Raw genomic sequence first — 27,047 nt, forward strand, 5'->3', positions numbered from 1 at the left:
TTAATAAGATTTCTGATATTATTCCATCATTGATATCCTGAATGAATCTTCAGCTATTTAATGGATCTATCTAATAGCTCTGATGTCAGTTTGTTTCACCTGAATACATACACAATCATACCTTCTAGTTCTCTGGAGTTGTTTAACGTGAAGATTGAAAAATACAAAGAGTTATGTGATATTTACATGTTGCATCCTTTCTGATGCATTGTGGGTTGCTAAGCGTTGAAGTGTAAAAAATATGTGTTTGTGTGTGAAAGTGTGTGTGAAAGAAGTCAGAAAATAACTGTGAAATTGAATCTCAGTATTCTCATAAGTAGAAAGTAAGAATGTACATAGCATTGAGTTGGTCGACCTTTTATTAATCACATCATTGAAATAATGTTTGAAATATATTTGAATCATGCAAAGTAAAAAAGTTAATAAGATATTCATATATATATATATATATACTTTAATATTTGAAAATCTCTCCTTCTTCGTTGCCACCACTAGTCGTTAAAAAGTTAAATAAAACTTTTTGACAAGAAACACCGCCTTTAACTAAACATGTAATAAACATTTTGTTTTTTAATATAAGGATGATGTAGGGATGGCAGTGCCAAAACGTTCAGAACCAAGGTAACGATGAATATACAAAACCACACAAAAATCCCAGAATCATATCATAATTTGATTAAAAAAATATTACGGTACTTTAATTAGCAATTTTTGTATTTTTTTAATAGAAAAAGTCATTTAAAAGAGAAATCTCTGTTATATTTTCTAGTAAACTTGTGTTAAATTTTGCCTTTCAAAATTGATATTGTGAGGATAAATTAAGATTAAACCAAATAATTACCATTGAGGTGATTATATCGTCAAATAACTTGCTAAAACTTCATAATATACTAGTGAAAATAGTTATTAATATTACCATATTTATTGTTTTATATTTTCTTCTTTGTGCTACTTTATTATTTTTACTCGTTTTGGGGAATGCAAAATTAGACATATAAACACATATATATATAGTTACGTTGAATATGTGTGCTGTTATTTAGTTCTTGTAGGATTAGCATTACGAATGGAAAGGTTTATGTATGTAGTAATTTCTTAAGTTAAAATTATGGGGCGGTTATTATTTTATGATGATCATGTTAAAGATCTTATAAATAACATGATTAAAGAAAAAACTCAGAAAATTGGTTTAGTGTTTGGGCAAGTAAGTATATAAATTATTGATTTATAAGTAGGACCCGAAATGTATTGTGTCCTGCTTTTTAAATTATTTTTTCTCGTATACATAGGCCTAATAGTCTTCGCACTGGTAGTAGTGTCGTGACCATATGTTATATGGCTTAGTGGGGTTTGTAGTGAGTAGTCCTATAGCGTAAAATGTACAACATAAGTTTAATTTTTACATTAGGCCTGAGTCGTCATTAAAAAAAAAAAAAGTTTGATCTTAAGTTATTGCTATTGTTAGTTAAAATCTAAAGACTAAGACGTTTTCATTCTATTTTAAAATGTAAACAGTATGTCTTAATTATCTATTACTGGTGTCAGTATCAAAGATGTTTCATGAAGTTTGATTAGATAATCTGATGTAATTGTGTTGTAATAAAGTACAGGATATATTTTAATAATGCAATGATAATTTTAAATTTTTTTAAAATTAAATATCAGAATGACTGAAGCTTAACAAAACCTTGAGTCTTTAATTCCACCATACCTTGTTTCAAAGGTTGTAAAATTTTTGTACATCAAATTATGTGCTTGGGAGCATTGTTTTTGTATTGATATATTGGAAAAAATGTCAAGGTTCTCATTGAGCACTTTCTAAAAGCTGTTTTATTTATTTATTATATTTTTAGTATGAGCATAATCTACTCTTAATATATAGGAATAATGTGTTAACAGATCACACTAAATCCATATTTTTGAGATACTTTATGTAAAGAAAATTGAAAGCCATTTAATTTTGATCTCAGATGTTTTATAAGCATTTATGAAATTTAAAAAGTATTAATCAAAAAGTATATAAACACTGCATAAAAAAAACTGACACAACTGGTATTTTTACCCTGCTAAAACATCTTAATGATTATGTTTTGCTGGAATAGGATGGATCACCTGGAGAAACTGCTCTAAACATCACAATCAGTAAAGCTAAGCATGAAATGATTCTTCTTTACAGAGAATAAACAAAACTTTTAAATGAATTCAAGTCTGAATTGTTTAGTAACAATTACAATTTGTTTGACAGTATAGAGGAGACTCCTATATAGGTAGTATATAAATCTACAGTGAAGTAAGTTGCAGGATCATTATTATACATTTGGCACTGCATCTTAAACAAAATAATGGCACACTGATTGCCTGCAAGTACAGGTAAGTTCTGATCCATTCATTAATTGAGTGAGGTCATTTCCAGCAAGATTATAATCCCAAACACACAGCAAAATGTAGTGAAATGATCTATCAATGGTAAAGAGGCTTGTGGAACATTCACAGTTGTAACATTGCCTGTATATGGTCCTTAGATTAACATCATTTAGGCTATATGAGCTTGTCTGAAAATATAAGATGAAAGGATGACCAAATGATTTGCTTAAACTGTGATAGACATTTGAATTTCTACTCAAAGGCCATAGATCTGGGCAAGTTATTCCTAATTTTGGACTTAAGTACTAGAATGAAAGCAGCTAGTTAATGCTTCCATTCCACCTGTTTGGCTACTCTTGTTTGACCAAATGGTAAATACGACTGTTGTACACTCTTATGACATGTCCATAAATGTAAATTGAAAAGCATATTTTTTATGGTAATGGAACACAGACAGTGGATCTGCAGATGTTGGTGTGCTAATTGCTGGGCCAAGCTCAGCTCAAGATATTTGGAATAATCTTCCAAAATTGTACATTGATAAACTGTATTGAAGTATGAAAACAAGTTGAAATGCTAACTCATGATGATGAGAAAACCCACTTGTAGAGAAAATTATATTTTTAAAAACAGCTGGAATGAGTAGAGAAGGCACTAATAGAGGAGCAAACATTTCGACCTTCTTCGGTTTTGTGAACCTGACGATGACCAAAGACGGTTGAAACATTGTTCACTCCTCTCCAGCTGTTTTTAAATATACAAGTTGAAATGCTGTGTGTGAAGCAAAGTGCCCATACACCAATTATACTAGTGCATTATGGAACTTTTACCATCATTCAGTATCTTTCAGTAATTTTAACTAAAACAAGGTTATTTAAGAATTTGGCACCACTTTGTGCAGATGTACACCTTGAACTGCATATAAAAGCACGGCAGTCTTACTATACTGATATGGTTCAATTTCATGTTAATTAGTGCCTCGACCATACTGGGGGCAGAATACTAACTTCAAGAGGTAAGTTCCATTTTACTTATTCCCAAATGGTAGTACCTTTTTTTTTCTTTTCTTATTATATTTTTATTTTTTTCTTATTCTTATTTTAACTTGGGAGAGCGGTCAACTTTCCACAACTGTCTGTAGCAGTGAAGGGTGATACAGATGTTGGATGTTGTGGGCTTGAGCACCCATATCTCGCTCTCCTAATTTCTAATCTTCTGATGTGAGACTATTGAATTGGAGGTTAAGACTGATAGATGGTGTATCTCCAGTGCAGTGTGGGTTCTACTTCCCCAGTCACCTCCAAAACCTAGGATAAATTTTATAAACCCACATTGTAGCTTGTATCATAGGATCTTTTTAATAATATGTAGCATATTTTGTTTAATTTTAATGTGTTTTGTTTATGGTTTAAAAATTTATGGTTATAATATATTTATATAAATACATGATTACATTTAAATTCTTGACTACACATTTGGTTTTGGTATATATATATTTTTACTTCAAACTAAACTTTTCATCCACTAACTTCGATAATTTTTATTTTTCATTATACACTCCCTTCTTGTAGAACACGGTAGAGAAAGATTTTATTGTGCATCTAACTGAAGTTCCATCAAAAGAAAAAGAGGAGGAAACTGGAACTGAACAAAACAGTAAAGAGTTGAAATCTTCTAAGGACAGAATAAAGACAAGAGAAACTGATGAACTAGATGAAGCATGGATTTCCCAGTATGGAAAACAGGTATAACCTACAAAATATAAAACCAGATGTTGCCCTTAACCCTTTTAATGTCTTATTTTATTAGTGAGTAAAAAGGTATGTTCTACTCGAAGTTTGATCTTATTATAGTGTCCATGTAAGTTGTAATTTTTCTGAATTAATAATTATTTGCTGCAGGCCGCAAGTAATGTTTAATTTTATACATAGTGGTTGATAAGAGATATCTTGAAGCGATTCTTAATGGTTATCTTTACCATACTCTCTGTTCGTTGCTATTCCTGATGACAACTCATTCCATAAACCATTAAATCTGTTAATGAAACAGTGTTAAATGGAGTCATCTTTTTTATACGTCATAAATTTGTCTTATTGTCTTTGGAATACATCATAAATAAATTAAAGGCCTGTGTTCTATTAATTCCACTGAATAATCTTGTAAACTTCAGTAAGATCATCTCTTACCCCACCAAGAGGAAATAATTTAACAGATCTTAACTTTTCCTTGTAAGATAATCCTTCCAACCCTTAAAACATTGTAATAGCCCTCTTCTTTACCTTTTCCAGTAAGTTAGTGTCCTTTCTTTGGTAAGTACTCCAAAACTCTAAACAATGTTCAAAATTTTCCAAGTGAGGCATTAACTAGTGTTAGGTAGGGAAAGATTATTACATCTTTTCACTTGTAATCAGTATGTCTGTAAATACATATTAATGTATTTAAATTATTATTGGTCTTAATATTAAGATTCATTTCTTTAGTCGTGTCATCGAGTTTTTATCTATATTAAACTTGGAACCCAAATTACAATAACCTAAGTTTATAATTGGGTGATTAGTGGAATTTGATGATTGATTAATCATTGGGCTCCTAACATTCAAATAATGGGTTACTCTCATGTTAAGAATTGAAAACAATAATAGTTGGAAATGCAAATTTCAATTCCTTGATTATTTTCCTGAGTCATGAACATTAATCAATTAAGCTTAATCATCTTGAATTAATCAAGAATAATAAGAGAAATCAAATGGTATTATTTTGATTACTTGGATGTGTGGAAGAATCGAAAATAAAATAGTAATGATTGGAGACACTTTTTTCAATTAGATGATTATTTTGATACTACAAATCTATTTAACCATAATTTTTGATTAATCAGTTGTTTCACATGATGTTAATCAGCATAATCGATGCTTGTATGTAAAACATATTGATTGAGTTAACTGTCACCACCTTTTGCCCAAGTACATTACCTCGCACTTACTGTAGTTAAATATTTGTCCAATTAACCTGTTGATAAAAGTGAGTCTAACTGTTTTTGAGTACACAGTGGTTTGCATATTAAGATTAAAAATACTTTTTTCCTCTTAGCTTTCAAATTTCATTTGTAGAACTTCTAGATGCTCCAAAATAAATATCAAAAGTTGTTTTCACAGACATTTTATCTTATCTGTTATTTTATCCTAAATTTTCTACAGGTTTGATCCATTTGACAACCTTTAAAAAAGACAAAATGAAATAAATCTAAATTACCCACATCTTCTTTCTAGAATGACTGGAGGTTGCAAGAGAAAATTACAATTATTTACCCTAAATATCAATAGTATAGATTTGTAATTTTCTTTTGAAACTCAGAAGCTCAAATAGAGGTGTAAAAGATTATTTCAAATGTATTGCTTAGAGCAAACAGCTGTTATGATACAGAAAAATGAAGGTTGAGAATTTATTGTAATGTTTTGTTTTGATATTAAGAAAAATGATGTAAAAATATTGTTACCCAAAATTGTTTAAAAATATGTGAAACATACGATAAAGAGGAATTTGAGTGTCTTAGGATCTTGCACATTTCATAGTAGAAATATTTGTGGGGGAATTTAATTGATGTTCATTTATTAGAAAGTATAGTACATATTAATTTTTTTTCCCCTTGTGTGTGTATGTATGTATATTTTTTCTTTTAAAGGTAACAAGAATGCTCCCTGGAGGACTAGAAGTGTTGGGAATCTTTCTTATTTCTCCATCCGAAATCTATATCCATTTACAATCCAAATTACGACAGGTAGGAAGCCAGTTGTTTTGTGAAACTTCACTTTTAGAAATGCTTCTTGAAGAAATTGACCAAGGAAAAAGACTTTAAATGCATTTATTGAGAGACAAACAAAAATATATTTGATACATTAAATTGTTTATATTAAAGAATATAGGTAATCAATATTGACATTTTGCAAGCCTACTGTGTGTCTTATGTTTCAGAAATAACTATTCAGCATTTTAGTATTTTGTTATATAAAGTGAAATTCAAGAATGGTAACATTGCTGCAGGGTTATTCATTCACAAGTTTTAGAGCTTGTACACAAAAAATGTCATATGGTTACATTTATTCACATACATTTTGGTTCATGTATATGAAAAAGTTAAAAAAGCATCAAATGTTCTAAAGCTGTTATTAAGTTATGAACATTTGCTAACACATTTAAATTTTGAAGCAGGTGTTACGTATGTGGATATAGCATACATTACAAATTTGTTTGACTCATGTAAACAACAGTTAAGCTCATTTATGTCATGTGGTATCCTTGTACGAGGAGGAATTTGAGTCATGTATTCTTTGGGGAAATCCTACAATACCTTAAGGTCCAAGCATGTTAAAAAACAAACGGGGGACCTATCAAAGAGAATCCCAAAAATGTCATTATGAAATTCTGTGTTCCTGCAATGATACATACATTGGAGAAACAGGAAGAAAACTTGTGCCAAGAATAAAAGAACATAAAGATAGTACAAGATTTATAAAAACACAAAATTCAGCCATTGCAAAGCATGCCACATCAACTGGACACAGAATAAACTGGGAGAAAACTAGAATCATTGACACAGACAAATTCTGTAAGACAAGAAAAATCAAAGAATCATTTTATTAACACTATTAAATCTTCACTAAACAGGGATTTTGGATTAGAGCTGAGTAACCTATGGCTACCATTGGTTGAATCTACAGGAAATCTTTCCTCTAATCAGAAAAGTGATAATCCAACCAATCATAACATGCTCTCCACAATCCATCAGAACACTATAAAAGACTGGCAACACCTCATACACTCACACTGACCTGAAGATGAAAGGCAGAAGATTTTCAAAATATCATCCTCTATGCTTGTGTCTCTACAACAGTTTCATCTTGAGTCGTGTAATTGTGAGTGAAATTGAAAAGCACTGTTGGATTGCTTTTCATTTTTATAGGTAAGCTGTCAAATGGGCATGTTTAACTGTTCCAGCTTTTATATATCTACAGATTATAATAAAAAGAAATGTAACTTTAACCCTATTGTCATGGTTCAGAGGCTACATTATTGTGTTTAACTTGCTTTCAGAATTTTATTTTAACAACTGTTTTATACATTTATATCAGTAAGTTTGGTGTTAAATTAAGAATATAATTCAAATTTGAGCATTATATGTTAGTTAATTTTTTACTTTAAAAGTAAATATTAAAAAAATGCACTTAAACTTCAATCTTATTTTTTTTTCTTTATTTCTTGTTTGTAACGTGGTATGTTAAATGGAACATTTGTTCACATTAAATGTTTGTGGTGTCCAAATACGAAGTGCATTGTTTTTTAGAAATTAGGAATTCACATTACTGATATTATTAAGCTAGAATCTAAAATACACATGCACTAATTGCATATTTCATGATATGAAATTACTCTTTAGTCTTCCCTGTCTTGGCTACAATTTTGTGGACTAGTATTTCATTATATAGTCACATTTCAGTTATTATACTTTATATATGTATTTTGATTATTGCTATTTATAAATAAATTATTAACTTTGTTTTTCTTAAAATATAGAACAATAAATAAAGAAATAAAGCAAACAATTATCTTTTCCAGCTATGTCCTATGAACTGTTGCTGTTAGATGTAGGTTGCTGAGCCTCTTAAAATTTTGTTTGTTTGTTTTTGAATTTCGCACAAAGCTACTTGAGGGCTATCTGTGCTAGCCGTCCCTAATTTAGCAGTGTAAGACTAGAGGGAAGGCAGCTAGTCATCACCACCCACTGCCAACTCTTGGGCTACTCTTTTTACCAACGAATAGTGGGATTGACTGTCACATTATAACGCCCCCACGGTTGAAAGGGCGAGCATGTTTGGCGCGACCGAGATGTGAACCTGCGACCCTCAGATTACGAGTTACACTCCTTAATGTGCTTGGCCATGCTGGGCCCCTTAAAATTTTACATGTGAAGGCTTATGAAACAAACTTTTTTTTCAAATATATATACAGTGGAATAACCAAAAAAAATCATAAATAAATATACTGATACCATAGAATTGCATTTTTATATGTTAAGCTTAGTAACTATGATGTATTTAGGTTTAAAAAAAAAAAAGAAACTTTGAGCAGAATAAAGATACAACCTACCTTCTACCTTCTTGAAATTTTGGTTTGAGAGAATGTGGTAGCCTTTACACAGATTTAACTCTCTGCTAGTACAGCGGTAAGTCTCCAGATTTACAATGCTAACATCAGGGGTTCGATTTTCCTTAGCGGGCTCAGCAGATAGCTCCATGTGGCTTTGCTTTAAGAAAACATACATACCTACATACATTCACAGATTTAAATAGCTGAGAAAAACCACTAGGGGGACATTCTTATTTTATATTCTAGCTTGTTGGTATATGGTAATTTGAGTTTATAATTTGTATGAAATTATACACTTAATATTTTGATGTCACAAACATCTAATTTTAAACAATGCTGCATTACATACCACATGACTCACTCAAATCTATATTTAGGTGTGTTCTTTTAATATTTACTTTTAAGAAATTAACTTCTGTGTAATATTAAAGTTTGAATTGTAATCTAAAGTTTAGTTCCAAATTTACTGACATAAATTCATAAATATAGTAGTTCAATAAAACTTTGAATGTAAGTGAATAAACTTGATGGCATGGCCTTTGACCAGTGACCCATTGTGAAAGGGTTGGCATATGAGTCATGCTCAGGAATTGGAGTTGATCTAGATTCCCCCTCTCTCATGAACTTTAGGTGAAAATGGATGTGGGTTCTGAACAGCATGAATTTTAAGTGTAGTTACAGCTAAGGGCACATCCATTGATTTACCCACTTTTATGCTTAGTGGAATTAAATTGCGTATATACTTCAGGGTTAGTATAACTATCCTACTACATTTCTTTCCCACTTGGATGTACTCCCTTTTTTTCTACCCTTATCTACTACACGTTTCATGATTGGGTAGAAAGTATACCTGGTTCAGAAGTGGTCTTATTCCTCTCATCTAATCTTTGAATCTGACTCTCATTTCAAGGGGTATCCTTCAGAAACTTCTGGAGGTATTTTTGTCATTACTTTGCACTGGTCCTTTCACCTAATCACTGTGGGATTCTTACTAATCTTATGAATGAAGGAAGTATTTTATTGCATGTTATAATTTTCCTGTACTGAAAACGTATTTTCAGTAGGTACTTTCCTCCAGTTGCACATCCCATCCTGCTTTCATCTGCTGTCTACATCTTCTGCCAGACTTTTTGTGATAGTACTGTATAGGCATATAGAGGAAGTCAGATGAGTACGTCATGCTTCTGTTGATTGTAAAGTGACAAATGATGATATACATAAGAGATGTGTTAGAATAAGTTGATTCTGGCAGGGGGAAGCAGAAAGCTTGTTGCATGTGGAGAAAAATTTACATATGAAGGACAGCACTGGATGAGAATAGCTACTCTTGTAAGTGGATGAAAGCAACTATTTGAAATATATTTTGGGTATGGGAAGATTATAACTTCAGGATGACCTACTTCAAGGAGAAACTATTAAGTTGAAAAATACTGGTAAAATTTCATCTGACTATATGAATGTAAAAGCCATCAACACAGATCACTAGATTACAGTGAAAATACATTTTATTTTTAATTTTCTTTCAGATTTTGTTTGCCTTAAATAAAGCATTGAGTCGAGATTTGAGGTTCAACGTTAGTTCAGACAGTTTGGAAAGGATTTTACTTCACATTTGCCCCATAACAAACAAGTATCCTTGTGTTCTGGACTGTACATAAGCACACAAAGCTATGATATAAAGTGTGTAGAAGATGTAATGAGGTACATTTGTTATAGGCTGTTAAAACACTAAAGTATTAATGAGAGTTCTTTAATGATGTATTGGTAAAATAGAATGCTACCATTGCATGTTTAAATTGTATTATACTTACTGAACTTTCAGGTGATCAGTATAATGTTTTCTACTGTGTGATAACTTGTACTAACTGAAAAAATGGTGGAAAAGTACTTACTTTATTGGTTATTAATTATTAGTAAGTAACCGATATGTTATAAGTTTGTACCAGTCTAGTTCACATACTGATTAATGTCACCTGATATTTATTTAAAATTTATATTAATAATATATTTTTTATACACAGATTTCTTAAAATACAGTTTGTAGTATTAATATATTTTACAGGTATGCAACATAAACATCTGCTATTGCATTTTCTACTACAATTCACAAATAATTAGGAAACACACATTGTATGTGATCAGCATGTTTAATTTTTTGATTTATAGTCTCTTTGGATTTGGCAGTTTAAACAATGAAAGATAGACGACATTAGAATATATTTGTTAATAAAAATTTTGTTCTGTGAATTAAAAATTTCCAAAAAGAGGAGAAAATTTTCATGTGTAGATATAACCTAGTTTTGAGTATTATGTTTCATGAATTGCTGTTGTGTGTAATTGGAAAGGCTTTTTTTTGTAATTCCCCCTTAAAAAACTCTTACCACCTCATGCATTAAAACTTTTTTTAGCTTATTTTCTGTTTATTTGCAGGTTTATAAGGACTGAATTTATTTTAATCTTGTGTAAGTAGCTTTTCTGATTAGAAGTTAATGCTCAGTAATTCCTCAGATTTACAGATGTTATGATTTTTCATGCATCCATTGAGTTTTCTTCTTTTACATCAATACCAGTTTGTCTAAAACACTTAAAAATTCTAATTACTGGCACTGGTTCAAGTGTATTATATTTTTTAGCTGTGTAGGTTGGTAGCAATATGCTATATAAAGAATGATTAAACATCTGGTAAGTTACACCATTTCATTATTATAGTTCATGTATTTATAAGCTAACAATGATCATTTTTGGCTTTTAAAAAGCAGGTGTAACTTGTTAAGCAGACTGTAATCTTTTCTGTGAACTTGTACCAAATGGGTGTTTTGTAAATGTACATTGTCAGTGAGTAACCCTAAAATGTAAATGAAACTAGCTGTTTTGGATCGTGCTATAATTACAAAGTGTAATAATTTCAAGAAAGTTCAGTGTTATACAAACTAACACTAAATAAGCTTCTGTATTCTTATAAATAGTTTAATCTGGGTATAAAAACTTACTTTTTTTCATATTTATATGTATATGTAACTTTATTTTGTATGTGGAGGAAAGATGACTTAAATTTACCCAGTAATATAAAATGCTGATGGCATTTAGACCATCAACATTGAAACAAAAAATTAAGTGAATGGCATACATTTTACCCCAGTATTTATTTTCATCATTCCATATTTAATTTAATTTATATCTGTTTCATACAAATTGACTTTAAGTCAATTTTTCAAAATTCTTCATAAGTTTTTTTTTTTTTTTACTTTACCAATACCATTTGGTTTAATGATTGTTTATGAAACTCCATTTTTGGAAAAGCATTAAAATACAAGATCATGTATGTATACTTTCATTGTGTGATAAAGCATAACACTTGTTATTCGTCAGGTGTTTGTGTATATTGCAATACTATGACATTATTTGCTTTATATCTTGCGAAGTATAACTTTTTCAGTACCATATGTTGGTAAATGTTGATACACATATTGTTAAGATGAGGTTTGAAATGTGATAAAATTGGAACCTGTTTTAATATTTTTTGTGCATAACTTTAATGCTAACTTTTTTTTCATAAAATTTGTGATTTCTAGAGTCAGGTATAGGATACAATATAATATTACATTTGCTGTTGTAACTTCTTAACCACAGTTTAGAATCACCACCCGAACCTTTGATGTCAATGATTATAAGGTAAGAAATTATTTTACTATTTTAAGTAATGAAAGCCCAAAATAACTCTGAAAACCTCTAATTAAAGTTATGTGAAAGATGCTAGTGATTTCATTTTATTTAAAGTTTAAAATACTAAGAATTTCCATCTTTGTCTGTTGCAGCACGTTTAAAAAATAACCCCTTTACAGACTCTAAGTATTTGACGAAATATTACTTACATAAAAAAAAAAAAAAAGGAAAAAATTTTCAGTGAACTTATAATAACCAATTGCACATTTGTGTATTGAGTTTATTTATCCTCTTAATGCTTACCAGCTAACCTATTCCTTCAAGGCATGAAAGACATAGGGGGCTCCCATGAGGTCAGATCCAAAGGCAATCATCCTATATCATTCCTTGAGGGGCTCTAAGGGTACATGACATACATGACAGATTTGGTGATGAGCAGTCTAGCAGAAATATTCAGACTTTTATCAATTTGTGGTTTAGATTATTATAAGACTTCAGTTCATTCTAGTCATAATATTACATTTCCTTTAAGTTTAAGAAAGTCCAGGTATGATTGTTTCCAAATTTGCAAAACAACACATTCCTTTGCTCTGTATTAACTTTTATGTAAATTGTTGGTTTGTATCATTGAAATGAAGATAATTTTTTCAATTATTCTTATTCTGAAAATGCCTTATTTTAATGTTAAATGCTTCTTGTGAATTTATTTAACTGTATTCTTCAGAAATGCTGTTTGCCTTTTTGTATCACAAAGAGAGATCTTGTGCATTCAATGCCATGTAAATTCTTGTGGAAGCCACAAACCTTCAACAAAGCTACCACCCCTACACATATCAATGTATGATGTAATAACCATTAGACTTGCATCCTCTGTCAATAGAAGGATGTGCATATTCTTCACATGCGTTAATCTCAGAGTGCTAGAATGTGAACACTGCTTTTCTTCAAATTGTTTTTTCATAAGATTTACCAGAAATTTTGCATGTCTCACTTTAACCTTCTGTAAATATTCATTGTATAGTCTTTTTTTTCCTTATGTTTCTTGCTTACTTGAAAGAATGATAATTAATTTTACACTCGTCAGTTAGAACTTTCAAGTGAATTATCTTTCATTGGATTTTCTTTTAATTGACCTTGTACATTTAGGGGCATGTGCCCCATTGTATGATCCTGTTTTTTAACCCAACATGTGGATTTTGTCCAGTACTTCTCGAGATTGTCATTAGGCCTATGCTCCATCATCATACCTTTTTTTGTTAACTGAAAGGATCACCACAACAGTTTTAACTAGATTATGCTTTTATTTTTTCATGTTCTTCTTATCTTCCCAAATTTTTCACACCCTTTGTCAGTCACACACAAGTCTGGACACCTAACCCTCTCCAACCATCTAAGGTTCAAAAGTCAATCAATGGGCTCCATCCACTTACATATATGTGCATTTCTACATCTGTGGTGGGCATAGCATAAGTGAAAATGTTTACTGATCTGCCCTTGCAACTGGCTTATGCTTGCTGTTTTTAATCATGATACTACTTTGCAATGTGTCTCAGTATGGGACTTAATCCAGGTCATTGTACCTAATGACAATGGTTTATGGTTCAGTGTTTTTCCCTACATAATTTTCTCCTTCCTCATTTCTTCTGGTGAAGTATGAGTGAACCCCTGTTTCTCTAGTTCCAAGTTGATGTGAAAGTCAATTTGAAGAGTTCTTCATTGGTAGTGTAATCCCACTTGTATGAGACTAAGTGGATGAATCCCTTATTTGGGATGTAATGCTTGGGTGTTACCTGCTAGTAACACCTGATAGGACATCTTACTGTGGTATGAACCAAGCTTTTTCCATTGGATAGGTCCAGTTGGTTAAGTCTTGGGTTCACTCCAGGGCACAAGATACTATTCTCTGAATCTGATCTTTGTAATGATTACCTCACATAAGTATATGTTCAATATGGAATAGCCTGACCTATGTGCGTAACCATGCTACACATTCATTATCAGCTGTCCACTTTTAAGATAATGGACAACTGAAATATCTTTTATTCTGTTTGCTTTGTGACATGTTAACACCAGGCTACTTTTGATTCTTGGATGCCATATTTTATTGACTTTCCTTTTCTAAAACTGTTTTCATAATATAACTCATCTTTGTAATTTCTTTGGACTGAACCCCTCCACCATCTTCAGTGTGCGATCCTAGCTCTTTGTGGTGTGGAGAGGCAAGTAGTAGTTCTGAAGTTAACATTTTTCTTACTTGAAAATGTATTTTGGATAAAAAGTCACCTCAGTTCATCACTTCTCACACTTTTTCTCCACTTCTTTTGCATTTAGTGTGCCTCATCAAGAATAATCCTGTGTTCATGTGCTATTGCCTGCAGGGATTATCACACATGGAGGATGTGTAACCCTCCTGTTCATTGAGGGTTATAGTCAATGGTGATTGCCATCATAAATGTTACCATACATTTTGGCACATAAAAAGGTGGATGCTTTGTTGAAGGCTTGTGGCATGCACTGGAGCTTACACAGCAAATTAATTATAGTGTAGAAAGGTAAGGAAAATGTTAACTTTATTTTTCTCGTATATCATATGATAAATTAAAAACTTTTATTTTCAGACTATTTTTGTTAAGTGTATGCCAGCTTTAAACTCTAAGTAGTGGGACATATTGAGTTTTAAATTTGGTATCCCTTCCTTTTCTGAAACTATACACAAGAGTGGTTAACTTTCCAGCATTCATTAGAAATGTTAAAAATAGAGAGAATCTTGTAAAGCAAGTGCTATTAGTTCATATTTTGTGGCCATTTATGAAGTTATGTAATAATAATAATTTTCTTTTTGGGCTATAGTTTTTTAACCTGTTCTTTCTGCTTTTGAATAATTTCAGAGTACAGCTAAGCCTGCAGACTTTAAGTACCAGAGCAATCCTCTCCGCTGGCACAGGTTAAATTCTCGATATACAATTGATGCATGGATACCTGTTAGCAAAGATCAGTGTAAACAGAACCTGTTAAAACAGATTCATTCTGGACTTAGTCCATCATATGTTGCTGTTATTAATGCCACTGCATTGATTGATAGAAAAATGAGACAAGATGGAGATTTACTAGATCCAGTAGGAGAAAAAAAGAAAGGCAAACAAAAGTCAAAGGAACATTCAGCCCAGAAAAGCTTTAATGTGGACTTGTTTCTTTCTCTTGTAAGAATTTTTGGTTTTGAGATATGTAAAACAAAGAAAATAGTAAACAGATTTTATTGATTCAGGAAATTCTGAGCATGTGATTATGCTGAATTAAAGCCTTTATTTGTTTTTTACAAAATATTCACTTTTATCATTAGTGTTACACTTGAATTTAAATCTAACCTGCCAGTGTAAAATACAAGTAATGGGTGTGCTAGCTAATCTTCTGTGAGAAATAACTTAATTCTTTGCTTTCATTGAAAAAATGAAATACCAGGAACATCTAGTATTAATACTAATGTTTTGTATATGTGTGTACAAGCCTACACATAGAGTTGAAGGTGTTTTTTTCCTATTTGTAGTTAACCAATAACAACAACTTGAAGGAGGTAGAGCCTATAGATTGTGTAGCTTCCATGGTTGTGAAAGGAACTATGCAGTGTCGAGGCTATGTTCACATTAAGGCTACAGTTTCTGATGCAGTAAGGGTATGTATGTATTGTTGAATATGTTTGTTATCTTTGTTTATTGTAAATAATCTTTTTCATTTCTGTATCTAGTTTCAAAACAGTTAACAGTATTCCTGTTAAGTCTTAGAAATGTTTATTTATCAGGCCATCCTTTAAGTAATGTTTGATTTTGGGTTCAGAAAAAGAGAAAGGATTTCAAATGCTTTTAATGTTATTTCATCAATAATGTATGTTCTGTTATTATTAATTACTTCCTGCCAATGTTTCACAAGCTTCTGAGTGCCATTTCTATAAAATTCTTGAGGTTTGAAGGAAAAAAATGTAGACAAGGTAGTTTTGACATCTTCATGTGTTCCAAGCTATTTTCCATCAAGATAATGCTGCAAACTTCAGAATAGATGATAATCGGATGGGGCAAGGTCTGGAAAATAAAAAGGATGTGGAAGTTTCTCCCAGTCTAGCTCTTCAATCTTTGCAGATGTGATCCTTGTTGGATGGGGCTGTGCATTATCTTGGTGTAATACAACACCTTTACGATTGATTAAAACAGGCTTCATTTCATTCAGTGCAACATTCAAGTGCTCTAACTGTTGATAGTAGAACTCTGGTGTAATCATTACATTGAGTGGCAGCAACTCAAGGTGGATCACACCAACAATATTTCACCAAATGCTTAACAAGACTTTCCTAGGGTGGAGATTCATTTTGGGCTGTGCTTTAGCCAGTTTACCTGCACTGAGCCATTGTCTGCAGTGCTTAATGTTTTTTATAATATATCCATTTTTCATCTCCAGTCAGTAACCTGTCCAAAAAAAAGGTGAGTTACATTCATGAGAGTGCAGAGAAGTGCAAATGTCTATTCTTGCTCTAAGGTTGGCTTTTGTCAAATAATTGGGAACCATTTTTCAAGTTTTGACACCTTTCCAAGCTGTTGCAGATGACAATGAACTGTTGAATGGGTTGAATTGAGCTTTTGTGCTGGTGTTTCAACTGTTACAACACAATATTCATCAAGTGCAGCCAGCAGCAAGTCATCATTAAACTCAACACGACGACCTGAACATGGTGCATCACTTAAGTTGTACTTACCTGATTTGAACTTCTGAAACCACCGTTGACAATTTCTTTCATTGAGAGTTTGCAACGTAAACACCTTTAATGTTTTGTGTAGTTTCTGCTGCACTATTGCAGTTTTTAAACTCGTTGAGCATTATATGCCTAATGTGCTCCTCAGACACGTCCATTTTTATAAGGGTTTATTTGATTAATGATCTGGAAGAGTGGATTTGGGTTAGTTTCTTTTATTTGTCTGAACATTTTTATACACGTCTTACTACATATTTTAGTCATTAAAGGGTTCTACAAAGACAGAAATGGTAATGCACTTTCTGTATTACATTTTTGGACATTCCTTGTGGGATGACCTGATATTTTCCAGTGCAAAGTTAATCACAAAAGTATAAAAAGATTGTTGATGCTTTTGTTAGTTTTTGTAACAGTCTGTAAATAGGTTTTATAATACTTGTGTATCATGTTTTTTAAAAGAATAATGAAATGATTTGTTTATCATTGTTTAACATATATCCTGATAGTCGTTTTTTTTGAACCCTTTAAATGTTTAAAGTGAGAAGCAAAGTTCTTAAGTGTATATTTAGAGCAAAATTTGAAGCCATATAGATATTAGTGCAGGAATATTATTCAAAGCTTTTTATTGCAACTAAATTAATTACAATTGTATACATTTTAGGCTGAAAAAAGATATTTAAGAGTGTCATGTATCTTTATTGTTACAAACATATTCTGTTATCCTCTAAACTGTGAGTAAAACATCATTAAAAATTGTACATTACTCTTTATTGTAACCAGGACAATAGTGGAGCACATTATAATAAAACAACTTTGGAGCCTCATCTTGTCATTATATTCCCCATTACCTTGTCTGGTTATCTGATGACCAGGTATTGTGACTTTAATCCTGCAGCATAGTTTTCATTGCAAAAGGTTATGTCCAAAGCACAATGCTCGTCCTTGTATGTTGTACCATAGACCACACAGTGTATGAAGATACCTGTTTTCTAGCATTGTTTGAACAGTCTGATTCTACAGAAATACATATGTGGTGCATCTGGTGACTTGATAGTCATATCAGTATGGTCTAGCATGGATACCTGTTTCATTATCTACCTAAATTTTGGGGCTGTAGATGTTTTATAAGAGTGGTGAAGTCCCATTATTTGATTAGCATAGCTCAAGAGTTGTCAGTAGGTGTTGTTGATTAGCTGCCTTTATTCTAATCTGTAAGTTCAAGTTTATGGATAGTTATTGCAGATGGCCTTTTGTGACTTTGCCAATATACAAAACAAACAATCCTACAAAAGATGTTTCTAAACAACATTTGTTTAGAAAAGTAGAAGTTAGTTTCAGATATTGGTTAACTGGAACTGTTATTCCTCTTCTGCTTTGAGAGCAAGTGAATTTAACTGATTGATTAAGCTGTATAACCTTGAAAAACTTGACTATGATAATTATAAATCTTCATGGCAATATTTTGATTTATTGAACGATGGAATAATTAGAAACACTAATTTTAGTTAATTTTATTATCCTCTGATTATTATTAAACTAAATTTTAACTAATTGGTTATTTTACCTAAAACTTGATATTTGATGCTTACAAGTAATTGATCACATCAGTTAATGGAGTTAATCACCCAACTATACCAATGGATGTAGGAGACCATAAGCACTTTGTTTGTGTTTTCAGTAAAATGATATGAGAAGTTAATTAATAGTTCCATGGGAAAGTGATCATGTATATATCTTGCAGAATATAATGAAATTTAATACGAAATTTAGAATACTTGGGAACAAACCACAAGTTTGGACATTTTTTTATATATTCTCTTTGTTTCTGAAACTTTTTAAATAAAATTTTGTTTGAAAGTTCTTTAAACTCTTCTCTGTTACATGAAATCAAGTAAACTTAAATTTAGAGTAGGCAATAGCAAAATGTACAATGACTTGAATCTTATTTAATGACTGTTGTTAAATGTATTGAAACAATGTAGATGAGTGAAAGAAATGAGTTGTTACAAATAAATTATTTGATATATCTCGTATACATTTCATTTAATCAATAATATTGTTAGCATTAATACTGTTACCAAGCCCAACCTGACACCATTAGTTGAATAACAGATGCCTTAAAGCTTTAGTTTTTGTTTAGTTTTGATTTATGGCAGGAAGTTGTGAATACTGCAATTGACAAAATAAAGTATTAAATTGAACTTTTTATAATAAACAAAATTAAATGAAAAACATAAGATGAAAATAAATATTTTCAATGTTTCTGAAACTTCGTTCTTCAACAAAATTTTAGCAGTTTTACAAATGATATAATAAATAAATCAAATTATATGATTTTGTTAAAACTCAAACTAAATACTATTGAGTAAGTTTTTCACCAAGGCTTATGTGATTTGATAAAGCATTTCAACTATGAGATCAACATCTGAAAATCCAGAGAGGATTGTAATGAGTGCCAAAAGGCCACTGCAGACAAATGACTAATAAAAGACACTAAATGATTCAAGAAGTAAATTATATATTGAAATGAGTACCAGTGTTAAAATGGAAGAAATGTACAGATACTGAAATAACATTTGTAATGTCTAATATATCTGAACTATTTCATTATAATTTAAACTAGTTAAAGCACAAACAATGAAATGTGTGATACACGAGTGAAAAGATGTAATTTGAACAATTTTGGCTTTAAAAAATGTCAGACATTTCCTAATACAAAAATAAATAAGCTTGTGTTTGAAACTGCAGATCTTAGTTACTACTTGTAGAATAGGATATACTGTATAGTGTAAGTTTATGTTCATATGGAACAATTCACAAGGGCTCTGAAACATTAGATTATTTATTTTTATACAGCTTCATTGTTATCAGTGTATGAAAAGTATGTAATATTCTAGGCTGTCAAACAAGACATTATCCGAAGTCTTATGGCACGATGTGAGATACAGTGTGAAGATCTGCTTTTAATTGAAGAAGAACAGAATGGTAAGTGAGTGTTTCATGCACAAATGTACAGAATGGTGAGTGTGTTATGTGCACAAATGAACAGAATGGTGAGTGAGCATGTTACATGCACTAATGTGCAGAATGGTGAGTGAACGTCTTACATGCACTAATGTAGGTTGCTTTTCTTGATAGGTTTAGTTTATAATCATGAGACTTCGAAACTTTGAAGCACAAATTTTGTTTTTTGTAAGTATGAATATTATTTAGCATTGTTACTAGCACATATCATATTAAGAGTACTTATAACATGAAATACCAAATTTTTCCATATATTTTGCCTTTATAGTAATGTTAAGATTAGTGAACACTGAAAGAGCTTAATCATAAGAACCATACTGAAAATTCTCAAAAGGTTACGTTTGTTTTGCTGGACCCAGAAAATCAGAATGGAATTAAATGCAATTGAGAACAAAAGAAATGTTAAATTTTCATTATTATAAGTTTGAATGTTGCATGTTTGTGCAACCAAGATTGTGTTTTTTATAATTATTACTTTTAAGGTGTAGTAGAGTAGGTATTTTAAAATATATATTGTTGAGCTAAATAAAACTGAAAGAATTTAAAATGTTGAATTGAATATGTAACACTTAACAGAAGAGTCTGCTTTGATGTCTTAGAAACCCTTTGTTTTATTAATTTTTTTAAGTATTTGCACATTAATTCTCACTGTCTGTGAAATAAAACATATTCTGTATTGTAAGGGTACACGTGCTTTAAGTTATTAAATGATTTAATATGTGACATTCTGAAAACTGGTTGTGATCCTTCTGAAGTAATAAGAGTCCAAGTATTTCCATGTGATTTTCAAAATAGTGGAAGAGTAAGGACTTGTGTTTTGTGATGTGATTTTTTGGTCATATAGTTTGGCTCTATGTGACTTTTTACAGCAAACTTAAATTTTCATTGATTTTTATGTGTGAATGTTTTATATTCATTAATTTTCTTTGAGTAAACCGAGGTCAAGGAGTATGTTTGGTACCATACTGTTTCATAACAACTTGACAAATGTAGCTTGCATGATTTAAATAATGTGTTATATTCAAACTGTTGAGCACAAGTTAATATTGACATAGAACATCTTTAATAAATACAAATGTAGTAGGTGCCAACTCAAAATATTGAAACATTAAAAATAACGTGTATGGATGATTCATGGTATCATTTCTATCATATTGCAGTTAAAATGTGATTCCAGCATTTCATTATGATATTCAGATACGGTGGAAGTAATTGCTCAGAACGTTGTTCTTCTGCAAGTATTTTTATTTATTTGTTTTCAAACTATTTTCAAAAATTCTTATGAATTTAACATGAAGTGTGGATATGTTGAAACAAATTCAGCATGTCATGTACATAAAGGTTAACTTATAGAGATGGTTGTCTCCATTGCTGTTCATTTATATTCAGAATGGTAGTTATCATGGCTTGAAGACTTTTTTTTTTTTTCCTGGAGTATTGTATACTTCTATAAAGTATCAAATACACACTTGTAAACCTGCTTTGGAGTATATTTGTGGGTATTACCATGAAAACCCACAATGTTCTTAAATTATCTGTACAGTTATAACACAACTCATTCTTTGATGTATGATTGCTAAAATATAAAGCATTTCATTTTCAATAATAATATTTAAAATAAATCACTCAGCAGAAGTAATTTATACTTTTCCACAACTTTCATCTTCTTGCAAGGAGTTGTCTACTTGGAAGAACTTTAATTCACAGAAAATGCAAAAACAAACTAGGACATGGTATTGAATCCACAGAAAACAGTAATACAGTTGTAGCTTTCTGAACAAATCAAAATATATGTCTTAATCTCAATTGAAATAAGTTAATTTTGAATTACTCGTGGACATTGCTATTATTGATGTGCATACTATAGGTGGTAATAATCTGTATTTTGTCAGGTTCAAATAAACATCCCTATTTATTATAATAAAGTAACTTTATAAACATACATATACAAATCAAAAATGTCATATACATGTGTGTATGTGTTCACTGTTGCAAGCTTTGAGATTTTAGCAGTGTTTCTTTCTAGAGGAACATGAGTGAAATCTAGCATGATTGTTACACCTTTTTAACAGTAAGTAATTTCTTACTTGATTGTACAAAAATTTGAATTTGCATTTGTTATATTTATTTAGAAAATAATACTACTACTTGTACTGGTATATTTATAGTTGTTCCAATTTGCAGATCCATCTGTTGTCCATGAACTTCCTCGCAGAGTATTTGCTCCATTGTCTCAAAGTGAAATTACTGTTTGTGATTACTTATTTCAAGGAGACTCTGCAGGAGACTGTTTGAATGCTTTCCAAGATTTGTTAGGGTTAACTATTGCTGAGAATGAAGTAGAGATGGATTGTGAATGTGCTCCAAGTAAGTGAATAGTTGGATACATTTTAAACTGTTCTGAATTGTAAGTTTGTGAGGAAGAAGTAGAGATATTTTGGAAAAATATTTTTTATGTTTACATGTAGTAATGTTAATTGTTATTATGTAAAGAAGTGAAAAGGTATATATTTTGTGGTTAATTATGATTGTAATTTAATGATGTAAAGGAGATAAACAGCATTTTTCAGTTAAGTTACTGTTAAATTGCTTTTGAGATTTATTTAGTATCAAACATGAGTAGTAATGGATGGAAATGTTGGTTGTACATGTATAATATTTATGCTATAAAATTCACTGATCTATCCAATGTACTGTATGTTCCATCTATTAGTAAACATTTAGTTACATTGCAAGATTCTCTAAGACTGAAAATGTTTGAAAAGGGTAGGGATGGGTTTTGAGCATGGCCAAATTAATATTCATCTAGGTTCCTTCTATTATGTTTTAAAGTGGAAAGGATGGTTTGAATATAGAGGGTGGTCTGTAAGTCCCTACCCATCCATATATCTTATGTATCCAGTGTATCTGTGTGGTGTCACCAGTATTCCTGCACTCATGTACCCACATAATTGTCACAATATGCTCTTCAAGTGTAAATGGACTTACATTGGCCATATTTCTCTGAAAAAAAAGAAAAAAACTTGTAATGCGTAATTGAATATAACATAATAACATGTGGATGGGTAGGGACTTATGGGGCACCATGTATAATGTCCTGGTTAATTATTGTCCATTTGGGTGTTTTCATATATTCTTTTGGGTTGTAAGTTTGAGTGGAAAAGGCAGAAATGGATTCACAACATACATATGTTTGAAGAAATGAACTGTAATCATGTCCTGATTATTTTTTTATATTCCTTCCATATATTTTGCAATTGAAAGGAAGATAGGAATTATGAACATCTAAATATTGGCTTCCATTCCTTCAAATATTTTTGGGGGGTTAACGTTTGAGAGGAAAATGTAGGGATGCTGGTAATAAACTAATTTTTGTGCCCATTTACATACTTTAAAATTGCAAATGAAGATGTAGAACAGTATATGCTTAGCTTAATGCAATAATTCTTTTGAGGAAAAAAGTAAAGTTGGACAATTAATGTTTTTAGGTTAGTATTTATTTGAGTACTTTCAGTAGTTCTTTTGGATTGAAAGTTCGAAGGTAAATGTATAGAGAAACTGCTAACATTGCCAGAGGTTTAAATGTTTGCTTTGGTGCTGTCAGTGATTCTTGTAGTTGAACGTTTGAAAGGAAGAAGTGAAGATAGACTGTGAACATATCCAGGTTATTTTCAATTTTCTCTAAAGCTGAGGTCTGAAAGCAGATTGTTGAGACAGAATGTGTAGTTGTCTTAGTTAGGGTCCAATATTTGGTGTCTTCATTAACTCTTTTGGGTTGAAAGTTTGAATGTAAGACAGCAGTAGCCTATAAATATGTAAATAGTAATTCTTATATGAATGTCAATTTAGAGAGAAACATAGATGATAATGATGCTGTTGAGGATTGAAGGTTTGTGAAAAACTATGGTTTTAGTATGCAAACATTTGCTATGTAGAGGCTGTATACAGAAACTAATAAAATACAAATTTCATACAGAAGATATGAAAAACTATATATTCCTTTAGGTACATGGATGTCATCATGTAAGTGTATTTGTTTTTTGCCGTTATGTCTATCTTTTTGTGAGCCGTGCCTATTGAGTTTGGATGTTAATTTAAATAATTCCTGATGAGAGGAAATTTATATTCTGTCTTGCATATCAGTTAACAGCAGCTTGCTTTTGGCAGGTTCCATAGTCTGAAACATAAATACCATACAAAGAGGAGAGTGAAAGTAAAGTAAATAGGGCTTTATAATAATTAGTGCACTTTCTTTCCATTGCTTTACAAATGCAAATACTATAAAATTCCATGATGTAACTTGAACGTTTGTCTTCCTTCGGATCTGTGGAGAAGTGTAACTCCATATTTCTTAAATTTTTTCTGAAATTAATAACTGTTCTCTAATGTTGTAATGCATGAACAAAGTCTAGAGGTCCAGACACCATTCCAGTTTTTTAAAAAATTAATAACTGTTATGGAGTGAATGTCTTCTCTAAAGATGATCTTTTGTACTTACGCTTTTCATAAGATGTTAAATATTAGACCTGTTACTGGCTGAGACATTAACTCAATTCCTATACATTCCAGAAACATCAAAAGAATGTCTATGATAATAGTCAAATAAGAACAACTAGCTGTTACTTTTTTGCTAATTTCTGAAGAAAAATTAGGTTTTAACCCCCTTCTCCCAATATGCATCTACTTGTGTTATTTATTGTACGTTATATTTCTCGTGATCCATTAGTATTAGGCCAATAATATTTGTTTAATGGAACTTTTTTTTTACTTAATCCATTAGTAATTTTCAATAATTAGAAATCTCTATAATGAAAGCATTCCAAGCACTCAAGTGTTCCATCTCCACTGCTGGCAGTGTGTTTTGATCAATTTCAACAAGTACAATATTGTTCAGAACACTATTTATATAAGCCACTTGTTATGGTGTGAATTATTTTTTTTCCAAGCTGGTGAAATAAAACATTGCACCACTCTACCTCACTTTTAACATTACATTAGAATAGAAAGTAAAACATGGTAAATTCTTAATATCACATTACAAAGTGAGATAAAACTTGTTACATAAATTTCTACCATATTTTTATGTTCTGAAGTGATAAACATTATAAGGAGTTGTGTATCTTGTATTGAGAAACATAAAATATTGTACTTTAGTCTGGATCTCAATATAAAGTTGTGGACAAAAGTTTGTTATGCTAGGTATTATCATCAGTTAGCTGCTATTCGTAAGTTGATTGCGAGGCCACAAAGTTTCAAACTGGTTGATAACGAAAACACTGCATTGTCATAACATCTAGAAAACTCTTGTAATGGTGGTATCTTCAAAAATTTCTAAACAGGAACACTTTTTGTTTTGTCCAAAACCACATTTGTATGAAATTGTGCCTCTTCTATCCAGCTGAGCTGTATAATTACTAACTGACAAAGACACAGTATTTATGCTTTCTGTTAGATGCAAGAATAACAGACAAGTAGTCTTCGGAATGAACTTTATATGTGCTTTATCTGTTTGACATCATTATTTCTCCATTAGCCTTTGTTTTTCAAACTGTACTTTCAGAAGATTAATTTAATAATGCATATATAAACAAGGCTGCTGATTTTTTAAAACTTATTAGCTTCCCTACAAAACTATGATGCAGATGTTGAGGAACGACTCTCCGATGCAGAAGAACTTGTAACATCGGGAGCAAAAAATCTGATAGGTAAATACATGTGATAAAATATTAACTGAGTATGGTAAATCTTTTCTTGTCAGAAATTTAAATAAGTATGTGATTATTTGTGTAAGCCACCTTCTTTATGGAATTATATCAGTTATTGGTGCTACAGTGTCATCATTATTATTTTTGAAATTAAATTCTTTTCAGAATTTCACAGTGTTGCAAAAACTAATGCTTTTGTGTTGTACTTCATGGAGGACTTTTATTAGTGCATTTTGCCACTATACAGGAATATACTGCTAATTGGTCAAAAAATAAACTGGTGTACTTGAGTTGCTTAATGTCAAAATATTCTTACATGTTGAAGTACAGTATTCAAATATATATTTTAATGTGGTACTTTGTAAATTTCTTTTTATGGTGTACTTACCTTAAACTGCTGCAGTTATTATTGGTATATTACAGTCTTCACAGAATTAATTTTATATTGGACATAAGATTTTGCTTGATTTTTTTTTTTTTAATTTTATTTTATTGGCTATTGATTCAAGGTCATAATAATTTCTTAGCACTAATTGTGGTAACCATTGTGTTGACTTATGCTATAGTTTTAAAACTTTCATTTAAATATTTCTTGCAGTAGTAGGTTTATTATTAGTTGAAAAAATCATTTACTTACTTAAAACATGAAAGAGAATACTTTTTTGTTGTTGTTGGTACAAAACTGCATGCTCATGTAACATAAAAGAGCTAATGTGGCTGAATGAGATAAATCAAGAAATTCTTTTACTTGAAGTAGTAGCTTAACATTTTTTAACCTTCATTTAAATTGTGAGTGCAAAATACTAATACACAGAATTATGTTTCATCTGATGCAAAAACAATGTGAAAAATTATTTTCCTTTACAACTCTATGTTGCCTCATGGTGAATAATTGTGAAATACATTATTGATTTTAATGACTGTTTGCTTGTACTTAATGCAACTTGAATGATTGTTTCATTTGTAGCTTTTAATTATACATTTAATCTTGTTTAAGACATTTATATATATATTTACACACTAACTTTTTCAGTTCCTGTGATCAGTGCAGCTGTGGCAGCTCTAGTAGCTGGTCTGTCTTATCTTCTCCTTCAGGATACATGAACACTATCAGGGGCCCTTGGTAGTGACTGTAAGCTGATTTTATATAATGCTGAAAAGTTTTTACCAGACATATGTATTAAGTTTTTTTTTCATTTATTTGGATACTTTATCTTCTTTAGAGGTAAAAAATTGAATATTATGCTCTACCACATCAGGTTCTGTTAAATGGGAATTTGAACTTTTAAATGTTTTGTGTTCAACATGGTTAACTGATGAAAGAAGAAATATACTAAACAAGTTTGCTTTTAAGGCTCACATTATTTCATGAAAATTCTTAAACTGAGTATCTTGTATTTTTTTCTTTA

General features: G+C 30.9%; 1 protein-coding gene across 6 annotated transcripts in view; it reads left to right on the top strand.

Annotated features, from left to right (window-relative positions):
• The first annotated feature begins 577 nt into the window (after nt 1-577).
• Nucleotides 578-27,047, top strand: part of LOC143255922 (protein odr-4 homolog) — a 39,369-nt gene continuing 12,899 nt past the window's right edge. For 2 of the 6 annotated variants that reach the window (XM_076512351.1, XM_076512350.1), the window contains exons 1-11: nt 994-1,204; nt 3,936-4,109; nt 6,047-6,142; nt 10,035-10,138; nt 12,144-12,180; nt 15,060-15,371; nt 15,716-15,841; nt 19,807-19,894; nt 22,118-22,300; nt 25,552-25,638; nt 26,672-26,770. In XM_076512351.1, coding sequence (XP_076368466.1) covers nt 1,109-1,204; nt 3,936-4,109; nt 6,047-6,142; nt 10,035-10,138; nt 12,144-12,180; nt 15,060-15,371; nt 15,716-15,841; nt 19,807-19,894; nt 22,118-22,300; nt 25,552-25,638; nt 26,672-26,742 — 1,374 coding nt within the window. In that variant the 5' untranslated portion in view covers nt 994-1,108 and the 3' untranslated portion in view covers nt 26,743-26,770. Of the gene's footprint in view, nt 622-993; nt 1,205-1,313; nt 1,356-3,935; nt 4,110-6,046; nt 6,143-10,034; nt 10,139-12,143; nt 12,181-15,059; nt 15,372-15,715; nt 15,842-19,806; nt 19,895-22,117; nt 22,301-25,551; nt 25,639-26,671; nt 27,022-27,047 lie in introns of those variants that run through there. The other 4 variants (XM_076512355.1, XM_076512349.1, XM_076512352.1 and 1 more) reach the window with 4 other exon arrangements.

The sequence above is a fragment of the Tachypleus tridentatus genome, chromosome 7 (assembly GCF_004210375.1).
Source record: "Tachypleus tridentatus isolate NWPU-2018 chromosome 7, ASM421037v1, whole genome shotgun sequence".
Classification (NCBI taxonomy): Eukaryota; Metazoa; Arthropoda; class Merostomata; order Xiphosura; family Limulidae; genus Tachypleus; species Tachypleus tridentatus.